General features: G+C 42.2%; 1 protein-coding gene across 3 annotated transcripts in view; it reads left to right on the top strand.

Moving 5' to 3' along the window:
• The window catches only part of LOC133407714 (probable phospholipid-transporting ATPase IIA), a 59617-nt gene extending 38128 nt beyond the window's left edge, over positions 1-21489 (top strand). For 2 of the 3 annotated variants that reach the window (XM_061685890.1, XM_061685898.1), the window contains exons 17-28: positions 310-393; positions 2112-2282; positions 2959-3057; positions 4580-4669; positions 5731-5875; positions 10740-10804; positions 11239-11394; positions 15261-15325; positions 15432-15540; positions 15634-15691; positions 18577-18780; positions 20468-21489. In XM_061685890.1, coding sequence (XP_061541874.1) covers positions 310-393; positions 2112-2282; positions 2959-3057; positions 4580-4669; positions 5731-5875; positions 10740-10804; positions 11239-11394; positions 15261-15325; positions 15432-15540; positions 15634-15691; positions 18577-18780; positions 20468-20604 — 1383 coding nt within the window. In that variant the 3' untranslated portion in view covers positions 20605-21489. Of the gene's footprint in view, positions 1-309; positions 394-2111; positions 2283-2958; positions 3058-4579; positions 4670-5730; positions 5876-10739; positions 10805-11238; positions 11395-14365; positions 14467-15260; positions 15326-15431; positions 15541-15633; positions 15692-18576; positions 18781-20467 lie in introns of those variants that run through there. The other variant, XR_009769210.1, reaches the window with a different exon arrangement.
• The last annotated feature ends 534 nt before the right edge of the window (positions 21490-22023 follow it).

The raw sequence follows: 22023 nt of genomic DNA, 5'->3' as shown, positions 1-22023 counted from the left end.
GAATTTTTATATTTTTTTAAAATTTAATTTATAATATATATATATATATATATATATATTAGCATTTAAAAAAAAATCATGTAGCACTTCTGCATATTGGCGTATTAGCTATTACAGAAACAAATTTTGGGGCGTTAATTTAGGGCACCTGTGGCGTAAAACCTTGCTTTGGGTGGTGGTTTCATAAATTTGTTAAGCACTAGTATCATGTCACAGCTGTAAGGTTGTTTGAAATGTTTAAAAAAGACTTTCCACTGTAGTTGAATTGATGTGGAAAATAATGTCTGAATCCTGTTGATTGTTTTCTAGTGTGGGAACATGGCGAGAGAAGGTCTCCGGGTCCTGGTTGTCTCCAAGAAGTCCCTGACTGAGGAGCAGTATCAGGATTTTGAGGTAGGTTTGTGAGTGTTAAACACTGATTCTCCGCAGTTCAGTTTTGTCTGGTCCAAACCTAGCCTCCAAGTTGCATTCTTCCGCTCCTCAAGCCAAGTCTTTAAAATCAGACAATTAACATGAATAAACACGGTGTAAATGTTTACTGTTTGTTGACATTGCAATGAAATTTTGATGCCTAAACACACAAGCATTTTAAAATAAGTGGCTGCTGTTGGAAACAACATTGTTATTGTTTCTGTGTAAAACATGCAAATAGATGTTTGCGAAAATGGACAGGCAGATGCATGTTACATTTTCAGTGTACTCATGCGTTACAACCAAAACAACAGTGGTGGACTGCAACACTGGTTTATTTCACTTCTTCAACAACATTGAAACTTAGCTCAAATATATTCATATATTCCGATGTGTTTGGATAAAACCTGGGATGACAAGCAGTTGGTCCGCATCTGCAAATTGTTTCTTTAGAAAATGACAGCGTTAACTACTGTCCTGGCATGTGTATCACAGTGTATTCAGTCAATGAAGGCACATCTCTGTAAATTATTATTTTTTAAACAATTTTTTTGTGCAAAGTTTTTAAAAATGACAATAAGCACTCTTTACAAGGTCATCATTATTGAGCAACCCCATATAACAATAAATCCATTTCCACATGAACACCGTTGTGTTTTGGCCTTTGATCCACACACACAAACCGCTTTTTAGGTCCCTGATAACTGAATTTTTAGGAAAAAGTTATTTTTTTCGTGGACACAGCCTAAAACAAGCTTAGAAGTCAATGTCTCCCATTACAGCATTGTAGTAGTAAAGATGATTCTTGTCCACAAAATGCAATGCGGCTATAGTGTGAAAGTCAGGCCACTTTTCGATGCTGTGATGTTGTAATGACACAGTTGCCTTCTTCTTGCCGAAGCACACTGGCAAACTAGTGATTGAGTGGACACGGCTAAATGAGGATGCTTGTTACTCCGAATTATGTTGCAAAGTATCAATATTGATTGTCATTAGCACAAGCTTGCTCGCCTGCCTTTTTTGTTCAACTCATGCATAGCTATGGGGCTCTATCGATAATGTGCTTGTGTAATTTTAGACACTAGAACCTACTTTTCTAAAGTTTATGGCCCCAAAATGCGAACATAGTGCACAACACAACAAAAATGAATAGTTTTCTTTTGAAACGATTGCCATGGCAACAGCAGCTCAAAATACAAATATCACATTTTTGTTCTGGGATGTTCAGTCCGAATAGATACAATTGTTGCTGGGTGATTAGATTAACCTTTGAACCCCCTTGTCACCCCACACCCCCACTCATTGTTCGAGAAGGGCGGGGTCGCTCCCCCGCAGGCCTCAGTAACTGAACTGTATAATTGTGTGTTTGAGCTGGTGGGCAGTAGTGAGTCACAAACACACACACTTTGTGTTTCCTGTATGAGTCACCGGGAAATTGTTTTTGCGTTATCTCATTGGTGACCCAGGAGCTGCAGTGGCAAAAAGACAAGCATTAACACACTTGTTGAAGCAGCATTGGAGACTGCTTGAAAGAACAAGCTTACAGTTTGTTTTGAATGTTTTCTCAGTTCAGCCAACTGTCTGCATGTGTTTTTTATGCATCTCATGTCTGCGCCTCATACTTCTGACAATCTCTTTTCTCCTGTAGCTAACCCCCCAAAAAAATCACTTTACCCGTCTTGACCCTTCACTCCTTCCAGGCACGCTACGTCCAGGCCAAGCTCAGCGTGCACGACCGCTCCCTTAAGGTTGCCACTGTGATTGAAAGTCTGGAAATGGAGATGGAGCTCCTGTGTTTGACTGGCGTGGAGGATCAGCTACAGGCCGACGTCAGGCCCACCCTGGAGATCCTTCGCAATGCAGGCATCAAGGTGGATGACCTCTCAAGATAAACTATACAACATCAAAACACCAAACTAAAAGAGCACCTTAAGGCCTTTATTTAATCAGCTGGAGTGATTATGGAGTTTTACCTTGTTTAAATGTATGTTTGTAACGTTAAATCATAAAATTATCATTAGGATTATTATTATTATCAATAGTATTATTATATGTATTTTCTAATATTACAAATAAAAATACAAACTACAGTGTATCAAATAATTTTAGTATGAATCCATAGTAATTGCTAACGTACCTTCTCCCCTTCCAGAGAGGACATCTGATCATTCTGTTTATTTATTTATTTATTTTTATATTCCCTAATTCGGTCAATGTAGAAATTTTTAGCATTTTTTTTTTTGGTCTTGAATGCGCCGCAATGCATACAGAAGTACATTCCATTTAAACTCCATACTGTACCTCAGCTGTACAGATGCCATGGCTCTTCAAGCAGTTTATGTTGTGGAAATGACCAGTTCAATTTGTTGCAGTTATAAAGTGCTGGCTTTAAATTTGATCGTAAAAGTGTTTGACTTTTATCGTCTCTCAAGGTGTATCACCCTTGAAAGAATGTGTTGCTGTTGATTCAGTTTGAAGCTTTGTATGACAAAAAATGACACAATCATGCAAATATGTGCTACATGTTGTGGTTTGCTTCCTGCAAAGGTTTGGATGCTGACAGGAGACAAGCTGGAAACGGCCACATGTACCGCTAAGAACGCCCACCTGATCACCCGTAACCAGGACATCCACATCTTCAGACCAGTAAGTGTGCACATTCTGCTAGCGCGTGGGTCTGTGGGTCATTCTGGGTCAGACGTCAACCCTCGGCCCCCTCCTAGGCCCGTTAGCAAGTGCTTGGCTGCTTGCGCAGGCCTAACCAGCATCGACACAGCATCAATCACTCCCCACTTGTGAACGCTTCCAAGCCACTGTCATAGAGAACAAACTGAAGGAGAAAACGAGCAAAGCACTCCCGCCGGGAACATGCCGAGGCCTCGTTTCCCTAATTTGTTTTTCAGCCTTCGGGCTTTGATGGTCCCCTTGCAGCGCTACGTCTGGCAACGAGCCACCTCAGAGAGCAGGCTGGCCACTTAAGGTTATCGTTTGCGTACAACCGTGCTTACTGGAAGAGAATAACAATGGTTGGCACACCTTGAAAACCTGAGTCCCAGTGGGCACTGTGGGAGTGCTGACTGGGCCTGCGACACGCACATCTGGATTAGTTTCCTGGTCGCCACGAAAGTCCTGATGCGCGCTGACGTCTGAGGAGTCATTGGCTGGCGGATGTTCTGGCCTGGAGAGTAACTCTTCATGACAGATTAACTCCACGGTCTGTCAAGAATGAATTTTTACTCTTTTTTGTCTCAGTTGGAAGCTGACACAGTTTCCTTGGTCAAACTGTCCAAAGTCCAGTTTGTGAAGAATTTAAATAGATTTTAAATAAAAATCAAGTCCAGAGAATGCTGCGATTGAAGAGTAACCAGTCCACATTGTACGCCGCCTCTTGCCCAAAATCAGCAGAGATAGGCTCCAGGAACCAGTGACCCTAAAAGGGACAAGATATATATATTTTTTTTTATCAACACTCTGCTCAAAGGTTTTAAACATGACATTTTTTTACTGTTAATACGGTATATTTTGTTACTTATAAATTACTATATTTAATTGGAAAACAAATTTATTTATGAATCATTTGTTTTTTGTTTTGTTTTTTGTTTTCTTTTGGGTTTTTTTTTGTCACCGCAAACCAATCTTGCCCAAAATTCTTAAAATGTTTAGGGATTAAGTTTTATGTCAGAGCAAGAATTGTAATGATTTTGAGTGACTGGAGGTTAGTTAGGAAGCTAAGGTCAGTACTCTACCTGGTACAAGCTTAAATCACAGATTGATTTTAAATGATTTGACACAATAAGGCTGAGGTAGTTGAAGTCAATAGATTATTGTGTTACGCAAACTATTATTGTTTATTTTAATTGTACAATAAAGATGTGATTAAAAAAGAAAAACATCCAAACTTACACCAAATATTACAAAATTGTAAATTTCCAGACTCACTGACAAACCCTTAAACAATTTCTAAGATGTGTCGGGTACAACAGCAAGGACTGGTGGAAACAACCCCCCGTCGACACACCTCCCCCCGTCGACAAACAGATGTCGGTCCGTGTAACATGCTGTATGTACTAGCATGAACCGGTCAGTGGCAGAAAAAAGGTTGTGGACCACTGGTTTAGAGTATGCGTGCGCTCAAGTGCAGTTGTTAATGTGGTCGTCATCATGACAGGTGACCACGCGAGGAGAGGCCCATCTGGAACTCAACGCTTTCAGGAGGAAACATGACTGTGCCCTGGTCATATCAGGGGACTCGCTCGAGGTAATCAAATTTCTTGTTGTCGAGCCAACACACCTGAATAATATGGTTAGAAAGGGATTTATTGAAGCATACATACAGTATAAACAGCAAATTGAAGACTGAGTGAGAAAATCAAAGGTTTTATTGGGAAGTAGACTATAAGAAGCAGGTAAACTAGGATGAACTTGGCCAGTATCTGTCTTCATACAGCAGACTTACCAAAACAGCGTGCATTTTATTTTCAATAGAAATAAAACCCTTAACAAAACAGACAGTGACCATGTTTGAATTTCAATAGAAGTGTACAGCACATTCAAAATGCACATTGAATCGCTATTCACCTCGCCAACAGTTTGGTGCCACCTGGGTAGTTTACATATTCTTGGAGGGGTGGTCGGGGTCAGTCTGCAGACCTGCAAACGTTTTACTAATGTTTACATCAAGGTACTATTTGTCACTCAGAACTATGAAAAAAAAGTCTGGAAAAAATAAAATTAAGTTACCAGGTGTTCAAAAAATGCAAATCCCCCAAGCCTCTCATATACCGTCATCTAGCATAAGACAAATAAATGCCTCCCTCGAATGGCAGGTGACCTTTTCCAGTGAGGGGAGGAAAAGGAAAAAAAAAAAAACTGGAAGTAACTGTAATAATCTCAGTTCATAAACGCCATTGTTCACGGATATTAAATCATTAATTACCGAGCACGTTTGAACTCTACGAACCAAAAAAGGCAGACTTTACCTCTAAAGTTAGTGCATGCGTTGGTGTTTTTTGCCCCTAATAAAATGTTCTTAAGGTTTGCAGTTACAGTATGAGTTTGTGACATAATAGGCCTATTGGAAAAGGGCTCGAGTACCACCTATGCTAGCAGAGGTAGAGAAACCTTTGCAATTTGATTCCTCTCCTGTGCATGTATGATAGAACAACAAAAGGAGTCCAATTAAATGTCTTAGTTGAGTTGTGATGCAGCTCCACTATACCATTCTTATAACTTACTGTCACTGTAAAGCTGTCAAGGTAACGTGTCTGACAGTACTAACTTACAGTATGAGACACAGACCATCTGTTCACTCCGCTGCAGGTTTGTCTGAAATACTACGAATACGAGTTCATGGAACTGGCGTGTCAATGTCCCGCTGTGGTCTGCTGCCGCTGCGCCCCCACCCAGAAGGCCCAGATCATCCGGCTCCTACAGGAGCGGACGGGCAAGCTCACCTGTGCTGTAGGTGCGTAGCAAACAAAATTGGACAAGCTTATATGAGCTAACAAGATTCATACATTTCACAAAAAAACTCAGCATGTGGTTGACAGATGCCCATCCTAACATCAATGCATCAAAATGTATTGGGCTCATCCTTGGCTAGTGCCATCCCATCCAATAAATTAAAGTTTAATTAATTAATTAAAAAGTACTTTATTAATAAATCATCTACAAACTCAAATTCCAATGAAGTTGGGACATTGTATAACACTTAAACACAAACAGAATACAATGATATGCAAATCCTTTTGAACATATATTCAAATGAATACACTACAAAGACAAGATATTTAATGTTCAAACTGATAAACAATTGTTTTTTGTTTTTTGCAATTATTCTCTTATTTTGAATTTGATGACTGGAACATGTTCCAAAAAAGCTGGGACAGGGGCAACAAAAGACTCGGATAGTTGAGGAATGTTCAAAAAACACCTACTTGGAACATTCTACAATCCATTCAACATGTTAATTGGAAACAGGTGAGTGTCAGGATTGGGTATAAAAGAAGCATCTCCGAAAGGCTCCATTCTTCACAAGCGAGGATGGGGTGAGGTGCACCTCTTTCTGAACAACTGCGTGAGCAAATAGTTTCTCAACGTACAATTACAAAGAATATAGGGATTTCATCATCTGCGGTCCATAATATTGTCAGAAGATTTAGAGAATCAGGAGAAATCTCTGCACGTAAGTGGCAAGGCTGAAAGCCAACATTGGATGCCTGTTACCTTCAAACCCTCAGGCGACACTGCATTAGAACCCTTCATCATTTTGTAAAGGATATTGCCATGTGGGCTCAGGAACACTTGAGAAAACTATTGTCAGTTAAAACAGCTCAACGCTACATCTACAAATGCGAGTTAAAACTCTACAATGCCCAGCAAAAGCCATATATCAGCAACACCCTCAAATGCCTCCAACTTCTCCGGGCCCGAGCTCATCTGTGATGGACTGATGCAAAGTGGAAATGTATGCTGTCGTCTGACGAGTCCACATTTCAAATTGTTTTTGGATATTGTGGCCATCATGTCCTCCGGGCCAAAGAGGAAAAGGACCATTATGCATTTTTATCAGCGCAAAGTTCAAAAGCCAGCATCTGTGATGACATGGGGGTGTGTTGGTGCCCATGGCATAGGTAAATTGAACATCTGTAGAGACACCATTAATACTGAAAGGTACATACAGGTTTTGGAGCAACATATGCTGCCATCCAAGCAACATGTTTTTCCAATGACGCCCCTGCTTATTTCAGCAAGGCAATGCCAAGCCACATTCTATCAGTAAAAGAGAATCAGAATAATCTTTATTTGCCAAGTATGTCAAACACACACAAGGAATTTGTCTCCGGTAGTTGGAGCTGCTCGAGTACGACAACAGACAGCCATTTTGACAAAATATACTTTTGAGACATAAAAACACACTACGGAGAGTCACTGAGCAATGAAAGGTTACCGGTAATGTGGTAATGCTGATAACATGACAGTTGTGCAAATGATACAGATTCCTCTAGCAATTTAGAGCAGTTTGAAATTACTGATAAGAGAAAAAAATCTGTGACAGTGAAAATTGTGAAAATGGTGCAGAGTCTGCAATAATCTGGAACAGTGACAGTTGTGCAAATAGTGTCGATTAGTTCTCAAGCACATGAGTGACCGGTATTGGTCAACAACTAGAAATGCAAATAGTGCAGAGTAATGAGACTACTACAGTGAGTGTACGAATAATGTAGAAGTGTCCCGACAGAGATGTGACAATCATCTCAAGACAAAATTGGAAGCATTTTACAATGGAATTGCAGGAAGTTAATGGCAAAAATGTAAGAAGCTGTTGGAATGTCGGCTCTTTTTTTAATTTGCATTGATCAATAGCGCCTACCAGGTGGAAGGAGATGGAAGAGGTGGTGACCAGGATGTGGAGGGTCCAAGAGGATTTTGCATGCTCTTGTCTTAGTTCTGGCAGTGTGCAAGTCCTCAAGGGTGGGTAGGGGGCTACTGACGATTCTTTCGGCAGTCCTGATTGTCCATTGCAGTCGGAGTTTGTCCTTTTTTGTGGCAGCACCAAACCAGACTGTGATGGATGAACACAGGACTGATTTGATGACTGTTGTGTAAAGCTGCCTCAACAGCTCCTGTGGCAGCCCGTGCTTCCTCAGAAGCCGCAGGAAGTACATCCTCTGCGAGGCCTTTTTGAGAATGGAGTTGATGATGATCTCCCACTTCAGGTCCTGAGAAACTGTAATTCCCAGGAACTTGATGGTCTCGACGGTTGACACAGGGCAGTTGGACAGTGTGAGGAGCAGCTGTGGCTAAGGATGTTTCCTGAAGTCCACGATCATCTTGAGCGTGTTCAGCTCCAGGTTGTGTTGGCCGCACCAAAGCTCCTGCCGCTCCACTTCCAGGTCGTTATGCAGACTCATCACTGTCTTTGATGAGGCAGATGACGGTGGTGTCGTCTGCAAATTTCAGGAGTTTGACAGCCAGGTGCGTTGAGGTGCAGTGGTTCTTGTAGAGAGAGGAGAGCAGGGGAGAGAGGACAAATCCTTGGGGCGCCCTGGTGCTAATGGGACGTGTAGATGAGGTGGTCTCCCCCAGCCTCACCTGCTGTGTCCTGCCCATCAGGAAGCTGTAAATCCACTGGCAGATGGCAGGCGAGACGCTGAGCTGGAGAAGCTTGGAGGAGAGGAGTTCTTGAATGCAGAGCTGAAGCCTGCACCTGTGCCATCCAGGTGTTTTAGGATGAAGTGCAGTCCCATGTTGACAGCGTCATCTACATCTTACTCGGTAGGCAAACTGCAGGGGGTCCAGCAGGGGTCCTGTGACGCTCTTGATGTGGTACAGCACGAGGCGTTCAAAGGACTTCATGACCACAGATGTCAGGACGACAGGCCTGTAGTCATTCAGACCCGAGATTGCAGTTTCTTGGGGACTGGGATGATGGTGGAGCATTTAAACAAAGTGGTACTTCATACAGTTCCAGAGATCTATTGAAGATTTGTGTGAAAACTGGAGTGAGCTGGTCCATGCAGACTTTGAGGCAGGATGGGGACACAAGGTCTGGGCCTGCTGCTTTGTTGATCATTTGTTGTTTGAAGATAAGGCTCACATCCTTTTCATGGATTGTCAACGCAGAAGGGGGAGTCAGAGGTGCGATGATGGTCGGTGGTTCAGCTTGGTGGGTGTGGGGTGTAAAAGTGTCCTTTTCAAATCTGCAGTAGAAGGTGTTCAAGTCATCAGCTAGTCCTTTATTGTTCTCCACTTGGAGGGATGGTCGCTTGTAGTTGGTTGGCGATCGCAATGCTCCCCAGACTGACTTAGAGTTGTTAGCAGTAAACTGTTTTTCCAGCTTTTCTGAATAATTTGTCTTTGCGACGTTAATTTCCTTTGACAGCTGGTTTCTAGCACGATTGTACAGGGATCTCTCCTCACTTTGATACGTGTCCTCTTTAGCCTGGCGAAGTTGCTGAAGTTTGGCAGTGAACCACAGCTTGTTGTTGTTGAATGTGCCAAATATCTTTGTTGTTTTTTTATTGCTGCATGGTATTTTGCCATTTCATTGTGCATTTTAGTTGAGGGTACGAGACTAACTGATCCATCCAATTTAATTGCACGCTTCCGTCAGGGCTACCATAGTATTAGGAGAACAAAATGGAAGCACTTGACACAGTGCAGTGTGTTGATTGGGAAATTGAGAATGCCCACTTCCAGTGTGGGGAAAAACCATGGTTGTCTTTTTCTTGTAATAAAAAGCCACTTGTCAAGAAGAATAATCTCCTTCCATTGTTGTCCTTTGTTTAATGTTTGTGTTTCTTCATTTGTTTGTTTGAATTTGAGTTTGAGTTTGCATTGATCGGTAGGTAGGCGCTACCGATCAATGCAAACTAGAACGAGCAGACATTCCAACAGCTTCTTCCCTCTTGCAATCAACTTTTTAAACACTTAACCTACAATTCCATTGCAACATGCTGGCAATTTTTTGTCTTTTTGTCTTGAGTTCATTGTCACATTTCTGTCGGCCCAATTATATATTACTCGTGCAGTCACTGTAGTAGTCTCACCACGCTGCACTATTTGCATATCTGTTGTTGACCAATACTGGCCACTCATGGCAGAGTAGCATCTGCTCCATTTGCACACTGACTGAGGACTATCTGCAACATTTGCACAATCAACATTGTCCCAGAGTATTGTACTACTCGCTTGAAGTCTCGGCGCCCTTTGCACAATGGTCATTGTACCGGACTATTGTAATATTAGTCACTCGAACCGCTCTAAGTGCTAGAAGACTGCATCTTTTTGCACAATTTTTTAAAAAAAAAATAAATATTAATGTACTGGCATTACCAGATAACTAGCAACCCTTTATTGCTCAGTGACTGTTTGTCTTTATGTCTCAAAAGTGTTCTCTGTCAATTGACTGTCTGTTGTTGTACTCGAGCAGCTCCAATTACCGGAGACAAATTCCTTGTGTTTTTTGGACATACTTGGCAAATAAAGATGATTCTGATTCTGATCGATTACACTGTCGCCACACTATTCACGTACAGTCACTGATGCAGTGATCCCCCATGCTGCCGACACACTCAAAACACACCAGGATTTACCCTTCCAAACTGATACTGGTGAAGTGAATTGACACAGATCACGCTCACAGATTAGAGTATTTTTTTACATGTAGCAAATTTTGCTAGCCTGTGAAACACAGATGCTTTCATCAAACATGACATCTTATTCTCTGTGGTAGGGACTCTGATCTCAAATTAAAGGCGTATCTTGTGTATTGGCGCGCTGCCGATGTGAATCCTGACACCTCTATGGCTTTTGTTTTCTCTTAGGAGACGGAGGAAACGATGTCAGCATGATCCAGGAAGCCGACTGTGGCGTGGGAGTGGAGGGAAAAGTGAGACTCGCTCCGACCAAACCGCTCTCACAGCTCGCCTTTCCTGTCAAAACCCTTCGCGCGTGCACATAATATGGAGTCATGTGCACACGCAGGAGTCCTTTTGCAGTGTCAAAGTGGCAGACTACATAACAGGAACACTACAGTACTCCTCCTGTCTGATGTGATTTTTTTTTTTTTTTCCTGTTAAAAATCTTTTATCGGCAGTGTTATGAATTCCATACTTGAATTTTATACACAGAATTTGTAAGTTTTATTGCTGAGGTTAGACTCTTCCATGTTTCTAACCTGCAACAAGTTTGTTTTTTTATGTTTTTTTAATGACTGTTTTATGAGCACAAAAAGGATACCTTGTTTTACAGTATGATCCACTTGGCGGCGCCTCAGGTGGACAGAGTCCTCACTTGCCTGCATGTGTTCCCTGTGTTTGACAGGAAGGCAAACAGGCCTCGCTGGCCGCAGACTTCTCTGTGACTCAATTCAAACATTTGGGTCGTCTCCTAATGGTTCACGGACGGAACAGCTACAAGAGGTCTGCAGCCCTCAGTCAGTTTGTCATCCACAGGAGCCTTTGCATCAGCACCATGCAGGTATGAACCCCCCTCATTGTCAACATTGTCAACATCCGTGCTATTAGAATGATACCTTTGAATCCCTTTTGGACAACACTTATGCTCATTAGAGTCACGGGTGAGCTAGTGCCTATCCTAGTTGACTTTGAATGGGAAGTGGGATACACCCTGGACTGGTCGCCAACCAATAGACAATGTGCACATATAGACAAACAAGCATTCAAGTCAAGTTTATTTATAAAGCCCATAATCACAAAAAGGTCTCAAAGAGCTTCACAGGCCCACAATTCACAAATATCAACAACAAACCCTGGTCTTGAGGCAATGAAAAAAAATCCTTTTTGGAAAAGAAATAAATAAATAAAGAAGAAACCTAGAGAAGGGATTGCAGCTGGAGGGATCTCCTTTCCACGATGATCAGGCTGTAATGAATGCCCAGTGGGTAACATTTAACACATGATACGATGCTGTACAATGTACAGGTGAGCTGGAACTTATTTCAGCTGACATTGGGCAAGAAAGAGGTACACCCAGGACTGGTGGGCAGTCAGTCATAGTGTGCATATAGACAAGCAACCATTCACACAAATTTAGACTCTTCAATTAACCTAGCATGCATGCAGTTGGTGTGCTTAAGTGTCGTCTTACTTACAAATTAACATCACCAACTACTGGCCCGACATGTCAGTGTCCAGTCATTATTTGCTATTTTGAAAAACACACAAATTATTATTTAAATTATTTTACTTGTGCACTATTATTGTAAGGGTACCATTGGTGTGAATGCTTTAAATATTATTTCAAATTGCTGAAAATAAAGATTTTAAAACTTTAATGTTTTTAATGATGTCATCATTGGATTGGATTCTTACTAAAATTTAAGCCTTCAGAGAATATAAACCCTGACCTAGAAAAAATTGTTAAACCCAAGGCAATGATAGTGTAACTTCCTTTGCGCCTTAAATATAACTTGTGGCTTCAAACTGCCAAGGATCACAAAACTCCATCAATTTTCTTCTGCTTATCTGGTGTCGTGTTGCAGCGGCAGCAACCTAAGCAGAGAAGCCCAGACCTCCCTCTCCCCATCCACTTCGTCCAGCTCTTCCGGGGGTATCTGTAGGCGTTCCCAGGCCAGCCGGGGGACATAGTCACTCCAAAGTTTCCAGGGTCTTCCCCGGTACCTCCTCCTGGTGGGATTATAGTCGTCGCTTATCGTAGTGGAGAGCCTTGTGTGTCCCAATGATCCTAGGAGATAATTTGTCTGGGGCTTAATGCACCTGGTAGAGTCACCCATGGCAAACAGGTCAGAGGTGAGGGACCAGACAGTGTACAGCTCAGAGCCCCCTATGATGATTACAATAGATGGACGTGGGTCACCGGGGCCCCCCTCCGGAGCAAGGCCTGGAGGTGGGGCTCGAAGGCGAGCGCCTGGTGCCTGGGCCTACACCCATGGGGCCCGGCCCAAACAGACAATGTGGATCCTCCTTCCCATGGACTCAGCACCTGTGGGATGGGCCAAGGAGGTCGGGTGCATAGAGAGCTGGGTGGCGGCTAAAGGCAACGACCTTAGCGGTCCGATCCTCAGCTGCAGAAGCTGCCTCTTGGGACGTGGAATGTCATGTGTCATGTTGACTTGAGACAGCAAACGAGTTGAGACGGAAGGAACAGCACCTCTGGTGGTTGCAACCAAGCAGTCCACTCAATTTTCCCTCAGTTGCTTCAAGAAAGGTTTCACTAACACTGAAGTCAGCACCATTGACAGAATTCATCATGATCAAGTAAGCAAAATCAAAATAATGTATCTACTTCATACACAAAATAGAAACAGCTGTAGCCAGATGAGCTACCACTGTGTTTGTTTTGTCAGTTTCATTCCATCCATCAATTTTCTGAGCCGCTTGTCCTCACAAGGGTCGCGGGAGTGCTGGAGCCTATCCCATCTGTCATCGGGCAGGAGGTGGGGTACACCCTGAACTGGTTGCCAGCCAATCGCAGGGCACATACAAACAAACAACCATTTGCACTCACATTCACACCTTCGGGCAATTTAGAGTTGTCAATCAACCTACCATGCATGTTTTTTGGGATGTGGGAGGAAACTGTAGTGCTCGGAGAAAACCCACACAGGCAGGGGGAGAACATGCAAACTCCACACAGGCGGGGCTGGGGATTGAACCCCGCTCCTCAGAACTGTTGAGGCTGACGCTCTAACCGGTCGGCCACAGTGCCGCCCAGTTTCATTCCTCAAAAAAAAAAAAAAAAAAGACAAAATCACACTTGCATATACAAGAATAATCATCTGATGTGGGGCAGGAAGGCATGGTCATGAGTCAGAGCGCCCCCATGTCACCGCTACCGTGTCCCAGTCCAACCTTGGGGCCCACCACGAAGGGCGAGCCTGTGACTCACTGCCTCAGTGGGGAGTGGGGGAGCCTCCTCCACATGTCTGGACGACCACAACCACAGCTGGAAGCAGTCCTGCGTGGCGCTTGACAGCTCAATGCTGCATCAGCCATGCCAACGCCGCACGCTGAAATTAGTTGCAGGGGCTTGGCGGTCCAAGTGCTGCATTTCAGCCAAGAATGTTCACGTGGAAGATTCAGCCTCTTGTTCAGTTTCTAGATTTGTGTCCTTTGAGAACTGGCCTAGCATGCACGCTGCTTTCGGCTATTGCGTGGGCGACCGGCATTAGTCCTCCCGACCCTCCCCTCTTACATAAGAAATATCTGATCAAGTGACAAAATCTGTTTGCAATGTTTATTGATAACCCATCTTTAAGTGGCTAATGTTAGGTTTTGCTAGACAAATACATATTGCTAACTTATAAATGGGAAATAAATTACCATTTTGCTGCAGACTGAAAGGAATGAGATTGATTCTCAGGTAGGTCAGTGTCTTCTGGCTCAGTTTGGATTTTGGCTCTGGTGTCTTGAACATGTGGTGATGTGCATTCATAAAGTTGCTACACAAAGTAGTATCCATTTTTCAGGTTCTACTGTAGTAGCTGCGATTGGCTGGCGACCAGTTTACAGGATGTACGCTGCCCCTCGCCTGAAGTCGGCACACCCGTGAGCCTCGTGAGGATAAGCAGTTAAGAGAATGGATGGAAGGACGGACGGATGAATGGATACTGTAGTAGTATTTGATTGACAATATTTCTTTATTCATCTTGCTATGCCAGTGACGTACAGGTATAGCGACAGGCAGAACGACAGGCAGAACATTGATATGCTCTTCAATTAGATGGCAGAGGGTACAATAAACCTGCTTATCCACCTGTTGCCATTCATATGATAGAATAAGATTTCAACCTGGATCAGTAAATCTTTGAGTAAATTGAGACAAGATCATCATTATTTCATTATTCATACTTTTCGTGACGTTGTTTTGGTGGTGCGCCATGAGATTTTAAAATGGATGCTTTGGCTCAATAAAGGTTGGGAAAGACTGCTCTACATCCGCACTAATGGTGTTTATCCACATTAATCTACATTCTCGGGCTGTACCAAAGGGCTTACTGTATATTCCAAAGCAACATCCATTCTTCCATTTTCTATAGTGTTTGTCCTCATTATAGTCATAGCTGAGCTGGAGCCTGTCCCAGCTGACTTTGGGCAAGAGCCAGGGTACACTCTGGACTGGTCGTCAGCCAGTCAGAGGGCACATACATATACTGTAGACAAATAACCATTCACGCTCACATTCACACCTATGGGCCTTTAAGAGTCTTCAATGAGCCTAACTTGCCTCAATATCAACAATCAGAAATTGAGAAATGTTATCAGAATTAGTGAACTGATAGTAAAGTGGAGTTGCTGAATGTCACACTTGACAACCAGACAATATTGTTCTGAAACAACAACTCCCTTCTTCTGTTGCTATAGGCCGTCTTCTCATCTGTCTTCTATTTTGCTTCAGTGCCACTCTACCAAGGATTCCTCATTATTGGGTGAGAGCACATATGGCCGCCATGTTTCTTCATGTTTCAACATGCACCAGTGGGCCTGTCCTCACGCTTAACATGAAACATCACGATCATGTTCTACATGTTTCAGCTACTCCTCCATCTACACAATGTTCCCTGTCTTCTCCCTGGTGTTGGACAAAGATGTTAAATCCGAGGTGGCCATGTTATATCCAGAGTTATACAAAGACCTGTTGAAGGTATTTAACGAATGGTTACATAAATGTAACATTTACGATAACACCAAAACCGACATGTAAATATTTATTTTTTTTCATCTTTTCTTCCTACAGGGTAGACCGCTATCCTTTAAGACGTTTCTAATATGGGTTTTAATAAGTATTTATCAAGGTAAGAACTCACTAAGGCAGAATGTCATTATTTCACTTAGTGTACCAGTTTGATCTTCGACCCCTTGTGCCCACAAGCATGTTGAGTCACATCTTAATAAACTGTGAGTGTTCTTACAGTTAAAAAATAAATGCAGTGGACTCGCTGGACATCTTCGATCTTAGCCTTGTTCGGTTTGGGAATATGTGTCTATGCCTCTTTCTGCAATCACCGTAATTTCTTATGTGTAATTTAGGGTTGGGAACGACAAACCGATGCGGCTGGATATCTGTTCGTAAAAGCGAGAGATACGACTATATCGGTAGCAGACTCCGTTATCGATGCAAAATCCGCCAGTAATCCTGAGATACATCGGTTGTAGGGCTGTGGACAGGGTATCGTGAGGCTAGGAATCGGTTGCCTGAAGGTTTATGGTTTTCATCTCGTAAAACAAGCGCGAGAGGTCTCGCTCTGTCCTTCGCAGGTAACGTTATGTTTACAACCCAACGCAGCAGTGCTGGATACTAGCGAGGTTACTAGTTTAACAAAATTTCTCCGTAGCGTCACTATTTCAACATCAAATAGTTTTTCAGTAGTTAAGCTACTTTCGTGGTCACGGCGATAGCAATGTAACGTTCCCCCAGGAGTTGTAAACATTGAAAGCGATGTCATGTTACGTACCTTCTCACAAGTCTGCCCTATACACCAGGGCAGTGAAATGTGCACCGCAGATTGTAAACATGCAGACAAAATGGCAAAGGTAGGTACATCTCGGCAATTTCCTTGGGCTGTAACTCAGCAAACTAATGCTTCTTCTCGAGTCCTCGCGGTCCACTTATACGTTCGTGTTGGTACTGTGTGACCCTAAAAAGAAACTTCTGAGAAGACACACAGCCAGACACGAAACTGTTGCAACAATCGCCAGTTGAACTCAGCTAGTCATTACGACTTAAAAGTTCAAAAAGTCAGTCAGCACTCAGCAAGCAGAAAAGAAAAAAAAAAAAAAGAAGCAGCATGTGTGTGAAGTGGTGGTCCTAGCTTGAATGGCACGGTGTGCAAGACCCCCCATGGCTCTTTAAATATTGTTTGTGCAGAGTTTGAGAAGAGGAAATCTTCCAAATTAATTGTTGTATTGTTGTGGTGTATTTAAATACTTAAAAATATATATATTATTTTTCTTCCCGTGCCATAAAGCAACAATCCTCAGTGTTAAGTGGTCTTTTACTGTACACGTTTGAAAATAAAGTTAGACAAATGTCATTTAATAGAATTGGATTAAGTCAAGTCAAGGTTCTTTATGATTAGCACGTGCAAATGTTAACGATAAAAAATTTTCTGCACCGTATCGCTACCATACTGAATTGAATCGTAACAAATCATTACACCCATAAAGATATAGTTTTTGAATCGAATCGATACCTCTGTATCTAGATATGTATCGAATCGGCCTCGTGCCAGAGATTCCCAACCCATCCCTCCATCCATTTTCTGAGCCGCTTCTCCTCACTAGGGTTGAAAACAAGCCACCCAGCTACAAGTATTGTCCGACTTAATGTCACAAAGTCCAGTATGTCTTGAAAAGTACACCTTGAAAATGAATTTTTAACCATAATTTCCGTAATTTTCATCACATTGCTCAGCCGCCAGCTTCACATAATGTTATGTAAAACAAAAATGTACCGGCATTACCAGATAACTAGCAACCCTTTACTGCTCAGTGACTGTTTTTTTTTTGTCAATTTCTTTATGTTTCAAAAGTGTTCTCTGTCAATTGTCTGTCTGTTGTCGTGCTAGAGTGGCTCCAACTACCGGAGACAAATTCCTTGTGTGTTTTTTGGACATACTTGGCAAATAAAGATGATTCTGATTCTGATGTAGGGAAAATCCACTGGAATAGCTCTAAACCAATCAGAGGATGGAACAATTCTAACTGGGGGCCTGCTCTCTGGGGCTGCTTATTGAATCTGAAATCTGATTCGTTCAGATTGGTTAAAAAAAACATTTTTTTTTAAAAAAAAGAACCACTAATTTCTATTGTGTCTATTTGGATCCGCCAGCAATTCTGAGCCGGAAGGCCCTGGGAAGATTGCATTCATAGGGCAACACAAAGAAGCTGAAATCTGATTGGACCAAAAAAAAAAAAAAAAAGAACATTAACCCACAAATGACTGGAAGCTGCACAACCAAGATGCACTCTCTGTAATAAAGACCAGAATGAATAAATAAATAAATAAATAGTTGCTTCAGCACATGCACACAGAGCATAATGTGTCTTTGAAAAACCTAATAAAATTTGGATAATACTTCATGTTTTCAGCATATGGATAGCAGCAAATCGATGGTGTGTATTACACATATAAGGGCTTTCCTGATTTTTGCGGTCGATTTTGGAGGTGTGCATTATACTCGAGCGTATTATACAGGAGAAATTACAGTAGTTAATTTTTGTTGGCGCTATTGTTGTAGTTACTATTTTCCTCTTTAGGTTATCAACACTCATAGCTAGTACCCCAAAAAAAAGCCAAAGAAAAAGCAAAAAAATACTGGGGATGAGGGAGGCCCATTGATAACATGCCATATTGTCTCGTTTTTGTCTGAACACGACACATCAGGTTCTGCATTTCTGTTTCAGGTTTGCACTATTTCACTTGAAATTTAACTTGGAGGGTGGTTAGTAATGTAGTCATAATTACAGCAAATGTTTGTTTGAAAAACACTTCTAGACCTGTAATGAAATGAAAACCAGTAAGTAAGGCTGTAACCGAGAATGCTTTCTTATGCTGTTGTACAACCTAGTTCACTAGTTCGAAACCGCATATGTCGACTCCACAGTAATCTGAGACCCCCCTAATGTCCCCCCTAATGTCTACTTGAATATAACACTGAACATGTGCTGGGCCTCACAGGCAGCATCATCATGTATGGGGCACTGCTGCTCTTCGAGTCCGAGTTCGTCCACATTGTGGCCATCTCCTTCACGTCGCTCATCCTCACCGAGCTGCTCATGGTGGCGCTGACCATTCAGACGTGGCACTGGCTCATGATGGTCGCCGAGCTCCTCAGCTTGGCCTCTTACGTGGCGTCGCTCGTCTTCCTGCACGACTTCATTGGTGAGACGACTTGAGTGTCTTAATGTCTTTGAAGCGGAAAAGTCGACAAGCTTTACCCTTCATTTTTTTCTTCTATAAATCCATTTGAAAACGGTTTGGAAAAGTCCAGATACAAAGCAACAACTGACACCATTTGGTCTCTTAGGGCTGAAACTGTTAACCTGAAACAGCAGCTTATCTGTTGACGTAAATATTTTTTTTACCTCCATTTCAAAGACAGGCAGCAAACTACTTGGATTAGCTGAATAGTATAGGTGCTTGAGTCAATTTTGAAGGTTTTCGGATAACAGAAAACACAACAAATTCAACAAACAAGAAGAGTCCCAGTTGCTTCGATTAAACTTTTGCAGACAATTTTGACCTGGTTGCCTGGGAATCTACAGAGAGATAAAGAAACATCACATTTTTCAGCAAGCACATTGATATTGTGAGATTGTTTCAAATGTCTTAGGCAATTATGCTATTAGGCTAACGTTTTGCTTCCTCAACAAAAGAGGTCTGTGTCCTATTGATTGATATTCTAATTGTACATGGTCATTATTGCATTGATAAAACAGTAAATTGAACGGTGGAATGGCGGATATATTCAAATGCAAGTGGGTGTGTTGTCGGTACAGTAATGTTGCCAAGGAGTTTCAAACAAACGACCACAATAGTTGGTTCCTGATGAGTTGACACTCTGAGTCGTGTTGACCAGTAACACCCAAAACGTTTACTAGCCTTTATTTTGGGTTTTATGTGGGCTATGGAGCTCCATTTTAAGCCTGCGATCGCGACCACTGTAAGTCATGACTGGCATGTGGTCAGGTGTACCCTTTTTTTGGACACTTTTCCTCATTGAGGCGCACAAGAATAGAATTGAAAGGTTAGGCTTCGCTAGTGTACACGCTGTTTCAACTTGATGTGCAAACTGAGGAGGTGAGGTTTTTGTTGTTGTTTGATGGATAGATTATGCTTAAACACATGTAATTCATTTAATAGCCACAACATTTTGAGGATTGGTGGTGCAGATCTGATTCTACCCATAGGAAATTGTGGAAATAGAAATCTGTTCCAGGATTAAAAGGTTGTCAACACGAAACCCTTCATAGTTGCCAGGAAAAAAAGGGATGAAACGTTTTACTAAACCGAGACAATATTTGAAATGTTTTTTTATTTCTTTTTGAACTTCTTGTTAATACCAGACTTAGCGTAATGTGCATTTTTGTGCACACGGTCGCTTTAAGGTCAAGCGAGAGAGAGATGAGTGAGCAACCAAGCCCCACTTGGCCTACTGTGTACCCTTTATGCTATGTTTCTTGTAACGTTAAAGGAGGTATGGGGTCTTAATGGTCCATATTTCACTAACAAGTTGATTTTATTTTTTTTTGCTCAAGAAAATGAAACTGGTAGTCATTTCCAATAATAATAATCCAGTTTGGAGCGATTGGTAAATAACTAATTGCCTTTTGAATCCCATTTTCATCCCCAAAATCGAAACGGCCCGATGTCTTGGTGTGACGCCAGTGGCAGAAGCGGAGACCAAATTCACTTTGTAGCTAGTGTGGAAAAACTACTTCTACAACTATACTATGAAGTGGCAGTATTTAGTCATGTTTTATATATCGTCGCTGTTCGGCGGTTTTATTTAATTTAAATTTTCTGCTGCAATAAATCATCGTCATCATCATTCTTCCCTTTTTGTCAGACGTGTACTTCATCACTACGCCGTCGTTCCTGTGGAAGGTGACATCCATCACGCTGGTCAGCTGCCTGCCCCTCTACATCCTCAAGTACCTGCGGAGGCGCTTTTCCCCGCCCAGCTACTCCAAGCTCACCACCTAGGGGGCATAGCCTGGCGAGTGTCCGCCATCATCCAGACATGTGCAGATCTACTTCATTTGACCTGGGCACATTTAACAGAAATGTCAAATTCTAAACAATTGTGGGTGTTTTGCCTGTATTTAATAAATATGACACATCTTGTTAATTTATTCATGCACATGATGATTTTTTTAAAAGTATCCCATTGAGGTTAATGGCCTTTTAACGCTAACATTTGCCACCTTTAGCAGCAGTACCAGTCTTATAGCTGCACATGGGACTTGATTCTTACTCTCCCCAAACTGTGAATTCTAAAAGGAGTTCCAGAATTATACGCTTCAAAACCAGCTGAGGTGCCATAAAAGTCATGTTTGTTTATGTGTCAGGCAGTGGAGGCGGCCAATGTCAGAGGGCCCGCAGTGTCAGAGGCTAAATTGGTCCTCGTGTATTTCTATTCTGCCCCCACACCCCCAGGAGTGCTGGTTATTGTGGGCCCCTCGCCTCGTCATGTGGTAGCGACCTAAAGCCATAAAAAAAATACCCACCAGCCCTTACACTGGCCTCAACTAAAAGGGATCACTATGTCAAATCAAAATCTTTGTTAATATTGTCAATATGTTTATTTGCTTACTTTGTCCCAGTGATGCAGTAAATCTTGGGTCTCTGACCTACCAGTACTGTGTTTTATGAAATTACAATTTTTTTAATTTGTTTTATTTATTTTGCCATTAATGTGGAAAGCATGATTGGGATGCCTGTAAATAACCTATTTTAATTTGTATGTATTAAGCTTTTTTTAAACGCTATTGGTTGCAAAGGGACAAGCCGAACAAAAATTGTCATTGTGTTGATAGTTAATAAATTGCCTGCTTTGTTATCCAGGACAACTTTTTTGCCTCCCATGTCATCTTGTGTGTTACAATAAGAGCCTCATGCTCCAAGCACAAGTAGTAATCTCCCTTAGAGTTAATGGTGAGTATTCACTTTATCAGTTTTAAGTTTAAATCTTCTGCTATCACTCTTTTTTATTATTATTTTTTTCATTCTTATATGGCAGTTCGGCGGCACGGTGGGAGACTGTTTGGAGTGTCTGCCTCACAGTTCTGAAGACTGAGGTTCAAATCCCGGCCTCGCCTGTGTGGAGTTTTCATGTTCTCCCCGTACCTGTGTGGGTTTTCTCCAGGCACTCCGGTTTCCTCCCACATCCCAAAAACATGCGTGGTAGGTTGATTGACGACTCTAAATTGCCCGTAGGTGTGAATGTGAGTGTGAATGGTTGTTTGTTTATATGTGCCCTGTGATTGGCTGGCGACCAGTCCAGGGTGTACCCAGCCTCACGTCCGAAGATAGCTGGGATAGGCTCCAGCATGCCCGTGGTACAGAAAATGGATGGATGACATATTTTACTTGTCTGACAAAACCGAAGAGTGTCAACATCTT

This window comes from Phycodurus eques, chromosome 1, assembly GCF_024500275.1.
Source record: "Phycodurus eques isolate BA_2022a chromosome 1, UOR_Pequ_1.1, whole genome shotgun sequence".
In the NCBI taxonomy this organism is placed as follows: domain Eukaryota; kingdom Metazoa; phylum Chordata; class Actinopteri; order Syngnathiformes; family Syngnathidae; genus Phycodurus; species Phycodurus eques.
Note: the sequence above shows the minus strand (reverse complement) of the source record. Positions and strands in the feature narration are given on the sequence as shown.